General features: G+C 46.8%; 2 protein-coding genes across 4 annotated transcripts in view; both read right to left on the bottom strand.

The window, feature by feature from the left end:
- Window positions 1-1,127, bottom strand: part of camlg (calcium modulating ligand) — an 8,112-nt gene extending 6,985 nt beyond the window's left edge. Inside the window, exon 1 of one of the 2 annotated variants that reach the window (XM_084136627.1) lies at window positions 825-1,127. In XM_084136627.1, the coding sequence (XP_083992753.1) occupies window positions 825-972 (148 nt within the window). In that variant the 5' untranslated portion in view covers window positions 973-1,127. The remainder of the gene's footprint in view (window positions 1-824) is intronic. The other variant, XM_084136626.1, reaches the window with a different exon arrangement.
- A 1,986-nt stretch (window positions 1,128-3,113) lies between these two features.
- The window catches only part of sec24a (SEC24 homolog A, COPII coat complex component), a 48,153-nt gene continuing 36,266 nt past the window's right edge, over window positions 3,114-15,000 (bottom strand). For both annotated transcript variants that reach the window (XM_084136533.1, XM_084136532.1), the window contains exons 18-21: window positions 12,380-12,484; window positions 8,252-8,344; window positions 6,310-6,413; window positions 3,114-4,071 (exon numbers count right to left, since the gene is read on the bottom strand). In XM_084136533.1, the coding sequence (XP_083992659.1) occupies window positions 3,957-4,071; window positions 6,310-6,413; window positions 8,252-8,344; window positions 12,380-12,484 (417 nt within the window). In that variant the 3' untranslated portion in view covers window positions 3,114-3,956. The remainder of the gene's footprint in view (window positions 4,072-6,309; window positions 6,414-8,251; window positions 8,345-12,379; window positions 12,485-15,000) is intronic.

The raw sequence follows: 15,000 nt of genomic DNA, 5'->3' as shown, positions 1-15,000 counted from the left end.
AGGGCAGCTGACCCTAGTCATCCTTTGTCCTGCCAGTTCAAGCTACTTCCCTCAGGCCATAGGTACTCCATGCCCAGATGCAGGTCAAATAGATTCAGAAACTCATCTCAGAAAAGCATTTCACTTCTGCTGTAGCTTATATATAATATAGCGAGTAAAAAGTCAGATTTTCATGATATGTCCCCTTTAAATTCCAAGTCGATGTTTGAGTCTGTGCTGTTTTTAGTTTATGTATGAACAAAGCTTCACTAAACATTATTTATAGCACCAATAATTTGTGCTTTGATACTTTAGATTGAGGATTATATTATTACCTGTTCTGCAATATTTAATGTATAAATCCATCATGAAAACAACTTATGACAGCCGCCATTTAAATGTTTATATATATAAAAAAAAATGTTTTTGTAGAAACCCATGTCCTTATAAAGTTAATATTATTGCGTTATTACTGAAATAAAATCTGCCTAATGTGCGATTGAACTGTCTGTCTGCAGATAAGTTGTTAGTTTGAACCTGTAATATTACAGTAATGTAGTGACTGACAGGTTCTCAGAATAGTTTATTAGTTCAGAGAGATTCTTTACTTCAGAGAAAACTACATTAACTTTAGCAGATATTTATATATTCGGAGTATTGCTGATGTAAACCCAGACACATCACGGCATCAGCAGAAGACCTGTGTCAGATCCTGCGCGCCTCGTCAGACTGATCTCAGGTCAGATCATCAGGTGTAGCTCATTACACACTTCTACTGTACAGTCATGACTCATACGGGGAAGGTGTGTGTGTGTGAAGAGAGAGTGTGTTCTAGCAGAGCTCACATCTGTCCGCGCTGCTGTCCTCAGGCTGACTGAAGCCCACGATCTTCTTCATGCGATCCTCGGAGTTCTGCATCAACTTCCGCCTCCGGATCTCCGCGCGCCTCTGAGCGGCCGTGCGCGCGCCCTCGCTCTCCTCACACACCTCCATCGCGCAGATATATGTGTGATATTACTGCAGTTATTACTGATAATAATCCGTCCGCAGATCCTCTCTCTGTGTGTGTGTGTGTGTGAGAGTGAGTGTGTTATTACTGACGGGGCGGAGTCTCGCGCAGCATCATGACGTCACGCACAGCGCGTCTCCTATGAATGACGAACGCGTTTCAAAATAAAAGCCAGAGCTCACGAAACTTATGCTCGAATCACATATTATTTTGTCTTCAAAATTCACCTAAAGATTATGGCTTAATAGCGGAAAGTGATGATTTAATGTTACAAATGTACGTCTGGTCTTTACATTTGTATTTACGCTTCAAAAATCCAAAGTTGTGTTTATTTGTGAAGATTATCCTGATGAACAAAACCTGTAAGAATCATAAACCAATCCAAAAGCCAATGGAAAACTACTGTTGTTTTTGTCAAGAGAAGCCTACTTATTTATTAATTTATAGAAACATGTTAGGGGAATGTATAGTGCACAGCCAGAGTGCGAATTACCCCACCATAATTGGGGGGTACTGCTCCTTCACTTCTTCATGACCATCATCGTCCACTACCATATCAGTCCCCACCGTGATCGCCAAGTGCAACATGTGTTGTGCAACACAAGGTCTAAACATGCGACAAACTGATAATCAGTAGGCTACAGAATATCTCATTGTTATTATATATCCAAAAGAAAACTATTTTGATCAACTCCCAAAAGTTAGAAGTTAAGTGCACTGAAATACCATTCTAATTACTAGTAAAAGTAATACCTTTACAAGAAGCCTATTGCCTATTTCAGGGGTTTTCCTGGCTCAAAATGAGGCGGAGGTGGTAAAATCATAATAATGTATTTTAATAATAAGATAATTAAATGTGTGTTTTTTTTGTAGATCATCATATAGCATAATGTGTTTCCCACATTTTTTTGTTGGTGGAGCTTGGTATCTCTAGGGGGGTCCGGGGGCAATCCCCCCATCTTTGATTTAGATATCTGCATTTGATCATCACATTACAATTATTCAAATTCTCATTGTTAAGCATGATAATATGGTAACATATCACACTGAAGTAGGCTGATTTAAAATGAACATTTATTTAAAATAAAAGTTCCTCCTTTGGCAAAATTACATTTCCTTAATAGCCTAAACAGAGGCTTTACTCCCTTCAAACTTAAATTGTCAATGTTTCATTACATCACTGTTTGAAAACACTCAGAATAATTTTTTGTACCTTTATAAAGGGCATTTTCCCCTAATTTTATTAAATGTATGCTCCATCTTTCATTTCAAATTCTTAAATTTGATAAATATATTCAATTAAAATAATTAGACACTAGGCTGTTACCAATAAAATTAAATAATTTACATTGAAAAATTATAACTATTAAATTAGATTATTTTAAATATTTTTGAATATACAAATAAGGAATGTTGAAAAGAATGATACTTTATGAAACTAGCGTTTTGACATTCAACGTTGACACTTGCTTGAGAAGTTGAAGTCGTTCTCCATCTCCGTTGCTTCTAGCCACGGTGGGTAAAAATGGTACAGTCCACAATAGGGGTGTCTGAAATCGCTTTACATTAAAATGTCCCTACAGTGAAAATAGGAGTTGACTTGTATTGTAACTGTAATTATATTTTTTCACAATATCAGAAAAATTATCTGACCCCCCCAAAACTGATATTTCTGTCCCTTTGGGGTTGTAATTCGAACTATGGTGCACACTACACAACCATTCACATTCACATTTCGAGAACACATAATGGGTTTAACAGCTTTGGTGCAGCTGGAGGATCCAAATGATATTTCAGGTCTTTACAGAAGAGAGTAAATAAGGGTTTTACCAAAGGACTTTGGTGTTACAGACAGAAAAAATAAGCTAGAAAAATAATTAGGATGATGAGCATCACTTGATTGTGTCTGTGGGGAACTGACTGGATGGTCGTGGTCTGCTATTGGCTGATCTGATGTGATTGACAGGTTGCTCCGCCCTCGTGATCAGAGAAGAGAATCCATCTGGACTCGAACTGTGAGAGATCTGTGAGAGATCATTTTGATGCTATGCCGACTTTAAATGACTGAAAGATGACCAGGATCCGCTGAAACATCAACACGTAAAGAAAACCCAGAGCCGTGATCTATGATTCAGTAGAGCTCATGCGAGGCTTCCTCTTTAATGATCAGTTCATTCCTTCAGAAAGTTCACATGTACAAAATTGCAGAGAATTTACAAATAATTGCTCAAACACACACAGCGGTCACGTGTGCTAGAATGAGCCGAACGACTGAGGAAACCAGAGGATGTTCTTCATCGATTTAAAAAAATATCCCTCTGAATGATAACTGTGATTACCCAAGAAACATCAGCACACATGATGAAGATCGCTCCTGTGCTCGTCATCATCACAGACGGTCGTTACACACACTGATCTGCTGTGGAGAGATGAAGACTCTCGGCCTCTGGATTATACTCAAGCTTTAAGATCACAGTCCCACATCTCTCTCATTCTGCCCAAAGCTTTCAGATTTAAACATTCATAAAAATCTCTTCATGGGGAATAATAAAGTCCCCAGCAGTTTATTGTTCACCTTGCATCATCTGAATAAAGTTTTTACTAAAATTAACAATCTTTAGACTATATTATAGGTTTATACATGTGTAAAGATGAGTCGCCCGTGCACACACACTCCTCTCCCGGTCCCGCTGACAGCACACGCTCAACTATTGCCTTCATAAATTAAAACACATGACTGGAGAAAACAGAAACCTGAAACGGAGCAGATGCGTGTGTGAGGGTGAAGTATGAAGCTCAGATCTGAATAGCACTCATTATAAAGGTTGTAAGAAAGTCATAAGAATTTTTTTTCCCTACATTTTCATTTTTTTTTTAGTAAAAGGCAATAAATTAGAAAGGCTGTGCGCTGAAGCCCTGTGAGCGGGACGAGCACGAGCTGTAGTGTCTCACACACACACACAGCGCTTCACTTGCTGATCTGCTGCTGCAGGTGCAGGAGGAACTCGTAGTACGACAGCGCCGACTCACTGAGGTCTTCAATCAGGTACTGTAGGAAGTCAGCCTTCAGCGGACTCTCGTCTCTGGAAGAGAAACAGGGTTCAGTGTCTCACACTAACAGCGAGAGCTCAGTCTGACGGACACGAGACTGACGGACACTAACAGCGAGAGCTCATCACTGACGGACACGAGACTGACGGACACTAACAGCGAGAGCTCATCACTGACGGACACGAGACTGACGGACACTAACAGCGAGAGCTCATCACTGACGGACACGAGACTGACGGACACGAGACTGACGGACACGAGACTGACGGACACGAGACTGACGGACACGAGACTGACGGACACTAACAGCCTGAGCTCATCACTGACGGACACTAACAGCGAGAGCTCATCACTGCCGGACACGAGACTGACGGACACGAGACTGACGGACACGAGACTGACGGACACTAACAGCCTGAGCTCATCACTGACGGACACGAGACTGACGGACACGAGACTGACGGACACGAGACTGACGGACACTAACAGCCTGAGCTCATCACTGACGGACACTAACAGCGAGAGCTCATCACTGCCGGACACGAGACTGACGGACACTAACAGCCTGAGCTCATCACTGACGGACACGAGACTGACGGACACGAGACTGACGGACACGAGACTGACGGACACTAACAGCCTGAGCTCATCACTGACGGACACGAGACCGACGGACACTAACAGCGAGAGCTCATCATCACTGACGGACACTAACAGCGAGAGCTCATCATCACTGACGGACACGAGACTGACGGACACGAGACTGACTGACACGAGACTGACGGACACTAACAGCCTGAGCTCATCACTGACGGACACGAGACTGACGGACACTAACAGCGAGAGCTCATCATCACTGACGGACACTAACAGCGAGAGCTCATCATCACTGACGGACACGAGACTGACGGACACGAGACTGACGGACACTAACAGCCTGAGCTCATCACTGACGGACACGAGACTGACTGACACGAGACTGACGGACACGAGACTGACGGACACTAACAGCCTGAGCTCATCACTGACGGACACGAGACTGACGAACACTAACAGCGAGAGCTCATCATCACTGACGGACACTAACAGCGAGAGCTCATCATCACTGACGGACACGAGACTGACTGACACGAGACTGACGGACACGAGACTGACGGACACGAGACTGACGGACACGAGACTGACGGACACGAGACTGACGGACACGAGACTGACGGACACTAACAGCGAGAGCTCATCATCACTGACGGACACGAGACTGACGGACACGAGACTGACGGACACTAACAGCCTGAGCTCATCACTGACGGACACTAACAGCGAGAGCTCATCACTGACGGACACGAGACTGACGGACACTAACAGCCTGAGCTCATCACTGACGGACACGAGACTGACGGACACTAACAGCCTGAGCTCATCACTGACGGACACGAGACTGACGGACACTAACAGCGAGAGCTCATCATCACTGACGGACACGAGACTGACGGACACGAGACTGACGGACACTAACAGCCTGAGCTCATCACTGACGGACACTAACAGCGAGAGCTCATCACTGACGGACACGAGACTGACGGACACTAACAGCCTGAGCTCATCACTGACGGACACGAGACTGACGGACACTAACAGCGAGAGCTCATCATCACTGACGGACACGAGACTGACGGACACGAGACTGACGGACACGAGACTGACGGACACGAGACTGACGGACACTAACAGCCTGAGCTCATCACTGACGGACACGAGACTGACGGACACGAGACTGACGGACACGAGACTGACGGACACGAGACTGACGGACACGAGACTGACGGACACGAGACTGACGGACACTAACAGCCTGAGCTCAGTCTGACGGACAGGACACTGACGAACGCTCTCCGTAAAGCTGTTAATACCCTGCAGGATCTCACAGATGCTTGTGTTCAGACAGTATGATGCATTAAATAATATATAATAACTTCATTTCAGTTGAATTATAAATGGCATAAATGTATATCAGGTTTATAATATTAAACATGTGAAACCCCCTGAAGATTACTGTGATCATTCATTAATCACATAGTGTCATGAGTCACGAGGTTCATCAAATAAAACCACATGCAGCTTTATTTCCCCCAGTCTTCTGTGTGCTTCCACTGTGTGTGAAAAAGCCCCTGAACATCCAGTGAATGGTGTATTTCAGTGATGATATGTGTGCAGTTAGAGCCTGTACGCGTGTGTGTGTGTGTGTGTGTGTGTGTGTGTGTGTGTCTGACCTGATGACGTGCAGGACGGAGTGGAACGGCCGGCGTTCTCTCAGCCAGTCGATCAGAGCTCGGATTCGGGACGATTCTGCAGTGTCCAACTCTGGCAGCTGATCCTGAGAGGAAACACAACAGCGTCAGTCACATGACCTCAGAGAGTTACAGGCCAGTCACATGACCTCAGTTACAGGCCAGTCACATGACCTCAGAGAGTTACAGGCCAGTTACAGGCCAGTCACATGACCTCAGTTACAGGCCAGTCACATGACCTCAGAGAGTTACAGGCCAGCAAACATCATATCTGCCTCTTCCTGTTCGTCACACTAACGCTGATGGACAGAGATCCTCTCATCTTCACTGAACTCCTGATACTACCGTCTTAGTGCATACGAGTCACTAATATATGTTTAACTGAGCTGTATACACTCTTTTCTGCACTGTATAGACTGTATCCTTATTTCATCTTTCTCTTAATACATTTACTTATAAGTGTATTAATGTACATTGTCCCTTTTTTAAATAAATAATCTTGTGAGTCACTAGACTGATGCTGCCTTCAAGTTACAATGAGAACCACCAGTAAACAGACAGCATGAGGCAGGTGGTGTGCGCGTCCGGTGGTAGTGCGCGTCAGGTGGTAGTGCGCGTCAGGTGGTAGCGTGCGTGTCAGGTGGTAGTGCGCGTCAGGTGGTGTGCGCGTCAAGTGGTAGTGCGCGTCAAGTGGTAGTGCGCGTCAGGTGGTAGTGCGCGTCAGGTGGTAGTGCGTCAGGTGGTAGTGCGCGTGTCAGGTGGTAGTGCGCGTCAGGTGGTAGTGCGCGTCAGGTGGTAGTGCGCGTCAGGTGGTAGCGTCAGGTGGTGTGCGCGTCAAGTGGTAGTGTGCGTGTCAGGTGGTGTGCGTCAGGTGGTAGTGCGCGTCAGGTGGTAGTGCGCGTCATGTTGTAGTGCGCGTCAGGTGGTAGTGCGCGTCATGTTGTAGTGCGCGTCAGGTGGTAGTGCGCGTCAGGTGGTAGTGCGCGTCAGGTGGTAGTGCGCGTGTCAGGTGGTAGTGCGCGTCAGGTGGTAGTGCGCGTCAGGTGGTGTGCGCGTCAGGTGGTGTGCGCGTCAAGTGGTAGTGCGCGTCAGGTGGTAGTGCGCGTCAGGTGGTAGTGCGCGTCAGGTGGTAGTGTGCGTGTCAGGTGGTAGTGCGCGTCAGGTGGTAGTGCGCGTCAAGTGGTAGTGCGCGTCAGGTGGTAGTGCGCGTCAGGTGGTGTGCGCGTCAGGTGGTGTGCGCGTCAAGTGGTAGTGCGCGTCAGGTGGTGTGCGCGTCAAGTGGTAGTGCGCGTCAGGTGGTAGTGCGCGTCAGGTGGTGTGCGCGTCAGGTGGTGTGCGCGTCAAGTGGTAGTGCGCGTCAGGTGGTGTGCGCGTCAAGTGGTAGTGCGCGTCAGGTGGTAGTGCGCGTCATGTTGTAGTGCGCGTCAGGTGGTAGTGCGCGTCATGTTGTAGTGCGCGTCAGGTGGTAGTGCGCGTCAGGTGGTAGTGCGCGTCAGATGGCGCGTGTCAGGTGGTGGTAGTGCGCGTCAGGTGGCGCGTCAGGTGGTAGTGCGCGTCAGGTGGCGCGTGTCAGGTGGTGGTAGTGCGCGTCAGGTGGCGCGTCAGGTGGTAGTGCGCGTCAGGTGGTGGTAGTGCGCGTCAGGTGGTAGTGCGCGTCATGTTGTAGTGCGCGTGTCAGGTGGTAGTGCGCGTCAGGTGGTGGTAGTGCGCGTCAGGTGGTAGTGCGCGTCATGTTGTAGTGCGCGTGTCAGGTGGTGTGCGTCAGGTGGTAGTGCGCGTCATGTTGTAGTGCGCGTCAGGTGGTAGTGTGCGTGTCAGGTGGTGTGCGTCAGGTGGTAGTGTGCGTCAGGTGGTGTGCGTCAGGTGGTAGTGTGCGTGTCAGGTGGTGGTAGTGCGCGTGTCAGGTGGTGTGTGTGTCAGGTACCATGTTGAGAGGAACAGCAGCGTAGCTCTCCACTCCCAGCACTTGCGTGAGGAAAACTGGGTTACAGTTCCTTCCAATCCAGAGATACAGGACCTGAAAGAGACAAGCAGAGAGTGTGTGTGAGCCACATTAACAGATGCATGGAGGACAGAACTCACTAATATTGTTCAGATCTTCGTCTTGCTGCTAGAATGATTGTTTTGTACACTGAAATGGATTATAAGACAATTAAACAGGATAGATTTTAAAGTGCTCTCTTTTCAAATCAAGATTTCATCATTTATGCGATGCAAAGCTGTGTAATATCCTCATCTAGGCTAGAAGCTGCTCACCGGAACTCTTTCTTCACAGAAGCTTTTAATGATCTTATTGAATATTACTAGGGGTGTAACAATATATCGCAATACAAAAATGCAACAATATATATTGTGTATATAATAAAAATTACTGTGTGAGAAAGTTTTAGTGTCAGTACTACATTAAACTATTATTTATAATGTTGAATATAATGTATAATAATGCAATGGAGGGATATTTGTGTGTCCTGATAATGCCAAATGTCTGATGTTACAGTAAAAGTGTCCGACATTACTGTAAATATATCTAGTCAGTGACAGAGATCAAGCATATTCATCTACAATAATTCAGTATTTTCAGCTTCAGAATCATGAATATTGTTATTCTGGCGTCTCTATTGTCCTGTGCTTTGGGTTTCAGCACCAAGTCCAAGACTATTCATTTACACACACAATGTAAAACCAAATTTAGCATTTTAATCAACAGGACTTTTATCATATGTCTTGGAGCATCGCAATAATATCGTATCGTGAGTTTAGTGTCGTGATATGCATCGAATCGTGACATGAGGGAATCGTTACACCCCTATTTACTACATAACTTGTACAGTAAATAAGCGCTGGGTTATTGTGTAATAACAGGCGTCTGGATGATTAGAAACACTCTGAGCACAGATGAGCGAGTGTGTGTGTGTGTGTGTGTGTGTGTGTGTGTGTGTGTACACTCACTGTGCCACAGTCCATGAGGAAGGCAGCGTCTGTGTGTGTGTGTGTGTGTGTGTGTGTGTATGTATGTGTACTCACTGTGCCACAGTCCATGAGGAAGGCAGCGTCCGTGTGTGTGTGTGTGTGTGTGTGTGTGTGTGTGTGTATGTATGTATGTGTACTCACTGTGCCACAGTCCATGAGGAAGGCAGCGTCTGTGTGTGTGTGTGTGTGTGTGTGTGTGTACTCACTGTGCCACAGTCCATGAGGAAGGCAGCGTCTGTGTGTGTGTGTGTGTGTGTGTGTGTGTGTACTCACTGTGCCACAGTCCATGAGGAAGGCAGCGTCCGTGTGTGTGTGTGTGTGTGTGTGTACTCACTGTGCCACAGTCCATGAGGAAGGCAGCGTCTGTGTGTGTGTGTGTGTGTGTGTGTGTACTCACTGTGCCACAGTCCATGAGGAAGGCAGCGTCTGTGTGTGTGTGTGTGTGTGTGTGTGTGTGTGTACTCACTGTGCCACAGTCCATGAGGAGGGCAGCGTCTCTGTGTGTGTGTGTGTGTGTGTGAATACTCACTGTGCCACAGTCCATGAGGAGGGCAGCGTCTCTGTGTGTGTGTGTGTGTGTGTGTGTGTGTGTGTACTCACTGTGCCACAGTCCATGAGGAAGGCAGCGTCTGTGTGTGTGTGTGTGTGTGTGTGTGTACTCACTGTGCCACAGTCCATGAGGAAGGCAGCGTCTGTGTGTGTGTGTGTGTGTGTGTGTGTGTGTACTCACTGTGCCACAGTCCATGAGGAGGGCAGCGTCTCTGTGTGTGTGTGTGTGTGTGTGTGTGTGTGTGTACTCACTGTGCCACAGTCCATGAGGAAGGCAGCGTCTGTGTGTGTGTGTGTGTGTACTCACTGTGCCACAGTCCATGAGGAAGGCAGCGTCTGTGTGTGTGTGTGTGTGTGTGTGTGTGTGTGTGTGTGTGTACTCACTGTGCCACAGTCCATGAGGAGGGCAGCGTCTCTGTGTGTGTGTGTGTGTGTGTGTGTGTGTGTACTCACTGTGCCACAGTCCATGAGGAGGGCAGCGTCTCTGTGTGTGTGTGTGTGTGTGTGTGTACTCACTGTGCCACAGTCCATGAGGAAGGCAGCGTCTGTGTGTGTGTGTGTGTGTGTGTGTGTGTGTGTGTGTGTGTGTGTGTGTGTGTGTGTACTCACTGTGCCACAGTCCATGAGGAGGGCAGCGTCTCTGTGTGTGTGTGTGTGTGTGTGAATACTCACTGTGCCACAGTCCATGAGGAAGGCAGCGTCTGTGTGTGTGTGTGTGTGTGTGTGTGTGTGTGTACTCACTGTGCCACAGTCCATGAGGAGGGCAGCGTCTCTGTGTGTGTGTGTGTGTGTGTGTGTGTGTGTGTACTCACTGTGCCACAGTCCATGAGGAGGGCAGCGTCTCTGTGTGTGTGTGTGTGTGTGTACTCACTGTGCCACAGTCCATGAGGAAGGCAGCGTCTGTGTGTGTGTGTGTGTGTACTCACTGTGCCACAGTCCATGAGGAAGGCAGCGTCTGTGTGTGTGTGTGTGTGTGTGTGTGTGTGTGTGTGTGTGTACTCACTGTGCCACAGTCCATGAGGAGGGCAGCGTCTCTGTGTGTGTGTGTGTGTGTGTGTGTGTGTGTACTCACTGTGCCACAGTCCATGAGGAGGGCAGCGTCTCTGTGTGTGTGTGTGTGTGTGTGTGTACTCACTGTGCCACAGTCCATGAGGAAGGCAGCGTCTGTGTGTGTGTGTGTGTGTGTGTGTGTGTACTCACTGTGCCACAGTCCATGAGGAAGGCAGCGTCTGTGTGTGTGTGTGTGTGTGTGTGTGTGTGTGTGTGTGTGTGTGTGTGTGTACTCACTGTGCCACAGTCCATGAGGAAGGCAGCGTCTGTGTGTGTGTGTGTGTGTGTGTGTGTGTGTGTGTGTGTGTGTGTGTGTACTCACTGTGCCACAGTCCATGAGGAGGGCAGCGTCTCTGTGTGTGTGTGTGTGTGTGTGTGTACTCACTGTGCCACAGTCCATGAGGAAGGCAGCGTCTGTGTGTGTGTGTGTGTGTGTGTGTGTACTCACTGTGCCACAGTCCATGAGGAAGGCAGCGTCTGTGTGTGTGTGTGTGTGTGTGTGTGTGTGTGTGTGTGTGTGTGTACTCACTGTGCCACAGTCCATGAGGAGGGCAGCGTCTCTGTGTGTGTGTGTGTGTGTGTGAATACTCACTGTGCCACAGTCCATGAGGAGGGCAGCGTCTCTGTGTGTGTGTGTGTGTGTGTGAATACTCACTGTGCCACAGTCCATGAGGAAGGCAGCGTCTGTGTGTGTGTGTGTGTGTGTGTGTGTGTACTCACTGTGCCACAGTCCATGAGGAGGGCAGCGTCTCTGTGTGTGTGTGTGTGTGTGTGAATACTCACTGTGCCACAGTCCATGAGGAAGGCAGCGTCTGTGTGTGTGTGTGTGTGTGTGTGTGTGTGTACTCACTGTGCCACAGTCCATGAGGAGGGCAGCGTCTCTGTGTGTGTGTGTGTGTGTGTGTGTGTGTGTGTACTCACTGTGCCACAGTCCATGAGGAGGGCAGCGTCTCTGTGTGTGTGTGTGTGTGTGTACTCACTGTGCCACAGTCCATGAGGAAGGCAGCGTCTGTGTGTGTGTGTGTGTGTACTCACTGTGCCACAGTCCATGAGGAAGGCAGCGTCTGTGTGTGTGTGTGTGTGTGTGTGTGTGTGTGTGTGTGTGTACTCACTGTGCCACAGTCCATGAGGAGGGCAGCGTCTCTGTGTGTGTGTGTGTGTGTGTGTGTGTGTGTACTCACTGTGCCACAGTCCATGAGGAGGGCAGCGTCTCTGTGTGTGTGTGTGTGTGTGTGTGTACTCACTGTGCCACAGTCCATGAGGAAGGCAGCGTCTGTGTGTGTGTGTGTGTGTGTGTGTGTGTACTCACTGTGCCACAGTCCATGAGGAAGGCAGCGTCTGTGTGTGTGTGTGTGTGTGTGTGTGTGTGTGTGTGTGTGTGTGTGTGTGTACTCACTGTGCCACAGTCCATGAGGAAGGCAGCGTCTGTGTGTGTGTGTGTGTGTGTGTGTGTGTGTGTGTGTGTGTGTGTGTGTGTACTCACTGTGCCACAGTCCATGAGGAAGGCAGCGTCTCGGCTCAGCTTCTCCACAGACAGCTGCAGCGCTCTGGGCTGAGGGATCGTGCGCTCGCTGACGTTCAGCGCCCCCTGTGTGTGAGAACACACACCACATCATTCTTCACATTTGATGTGTGCGTATATTACATGAACCAAGCGAGCTGATTTATGCACTTCGCCTCATGTTAACTGTTGGAGGAAGTGAATTTATGTTCGGTTGATATTCCTGGTTTAAGGAAAGTGCTTTTGCTGCATCTCAGTGTATGCATTCATCTAGTTATTGTTTCTGTCATGTTACATTGAATATTCTTGTATGCTTTGTTTTAGACACACACCCACACACCCACCCACCCACACACACACCCACACACCCACCCACCCACACACACACCCACACACACACCCACCCACACACATTCTCATTGGCACGTAGGCTATGTGCTGAACCGTTACTGAAGCTCTGAAGAGAAAATAAAGCATCAGAGAACATCACTCTGCTTGTTCACGCCTCTATCCGGCCCTCGGGGGTGCGCTAGTCCCTCTGCAACCCCACAATTCAACACTTTTCTATTGAGAATGAGGACATACTCATAGGTAGCTTGCGGTCACGTGACGAATTGAGCCCGTCCACCATTTTGGGAGGATACGCTATCGGTTGCCAGGGGCAACAGTGCAAGAGCAATACAGAAACGGAGCAGGAAAGACGGCTCGAGGAATTATAATAGAAATTACGAGAAAATTAAGAAGAAATGGAGATGAATGCGGCAAAAGAAAAGGGTCCTTACAGGGAGAAACTTACTACCAATGCCAAACTTTTTTTTTTTTTTTTTTTACTTTTAAAATTTAAAATACGAAAAAACTGTAACACATGGTTGCTACGGTTTCCACGACAATCGTGTGAGACACTGGAGCAGTTTTTTTACACATCAGTGTTTTCCAGGCATTCTAAAATAGTGCAACAACATCCTCTACTACCAATACAAACAATGAACGGCGCTGGCGGGTATCCTCCCAAAATGGCGGAAAGGGGAGGATGACGCGGTCTCTGAGGGCGGGGCGCTGTGTCGTGACGACATCTCCTCATTCTCAATAGGATTTTATCAATTAAATATTTACCATCGTATTTTCTGCATAATTGGATGTTTTTAAATAAACACTGACAAAAGACTACACAAGTGTTAGTGCTGGAGGATATATATATATAACACTGATATGAGTGATCACATGGGTTTAGACTTATATTGTATTTATACACAGTAGTGCTGTAGCGTGCGTCAAAATTACGTCGACGTCATATTTTTTGCGTCGACGCTTCTTTATTTTTTATTTTTTTTTGTACCATTCCCGGAGGTACAGCTCGCCACACACACACACACACACACACACACACCGCCCGCCGTGTTATTCTGTCATGTTTTCTCCCTTTCTTTCCAAACCGCGACAAACGCCAGTCTCCTTTCTCTGCAGAATGTGATAAATCCGCTCAACCAATCACAGCGCACCATTCCACGCATTGTAAACAGTAACGGCGGCGCTTTGAATACACCCGGCATCCTAGTTTTCCTTCTACTTTGCACGTTTTGATCAACAAATGCACAAACGCATCAGCGCACTTTTTGACGGCATTGATGAACCTGTGGTGGATTCTGCCGTAGGGAAGAAACGTAAGCCATCGAAATCTAATCATTTACGTGAGGAGATTAACAAGATGAGGCACGCGGGAGGAAGAGAAATGCCGACTGTTGCTTGTTCTCACACGACAGCGTCAAACTTCTGTCGAATGCTGACACGTGAACCCCAGGGGATCTTTTAAAAAACTTTAAATTCTTGTACTCAAAGTCAACGAAAACCGAGCAGGACCAAGCCATTTTACAGCTGATCGCCGTCAAAAAATTTCAGAAGGTATTTCTTAGCGAAGGCTGATTGAATGTAGCCTATGTTTAGTCCAGTACGTGTCTGTATAACTTTATAAGATTAGTATTGACCGAGTTCAGAGGCTGTCATGTGGATCAACTTACTTTGTTGTGTATTTTCAACAGTTTCAATATGAAAAATAACTTTTATATTGATTCAATGGATTAATTTCATTTAAAAAAAACCGTGTCATGAATTTATTGCATTTTTGGGGGAAAATAATCTGTTTTTATAATAAATCTTTGAAAAACAAAATCTGGATTTGAATTATGTTATTATAATCTAAAGATGCTATGTGAAAGTTTGAAACAGAAAATAGTGGTTTTCATCTTGCCACTTTCTTGGTAAAGAAAACACATTTTTTTACTCAAATTAATCAAAATGGATTTATCACGTTTATACTATATTATTCAGAAGTAAACAGTGTAGCTGACAGTGTGTTTATGTCAGAATGTTTATTTTTTTAAACCACAACCTTCTAAGTGCTTCTTTTACTGATATATTTAACAATATCTTTTGCATTTCTCATCCAAACAACGTCAAACTTGGCGCTGCACTTACTGGTGCCCAGACAGCTGTCGAGTTTGAAATCCATCGGAGTAACGGTTCGACAGAGATATGCGAATAACAGACAGGATAATTAATTCAAATTAGTCGTTGGATTAGTCGACTAATCGATAAAATAATCGCCC

The sequence above is a fragment of the Abramis brama genome, assembly GCF_963993115.1.
Source record: "Abramis brama genome assembly, chromosome: 15".
Lineage (NCBI taxonomy): Eukaryota > Metazoa > Chordata > Actinopteri > Cypriniformes > Leuciscidae > Abramis > Abramis brama.
The sequence above is the reverse complement of the archived record's forward strand: the minus strand, read 5'-3'. Positions and strand labels throughout refer to the sequence as shown.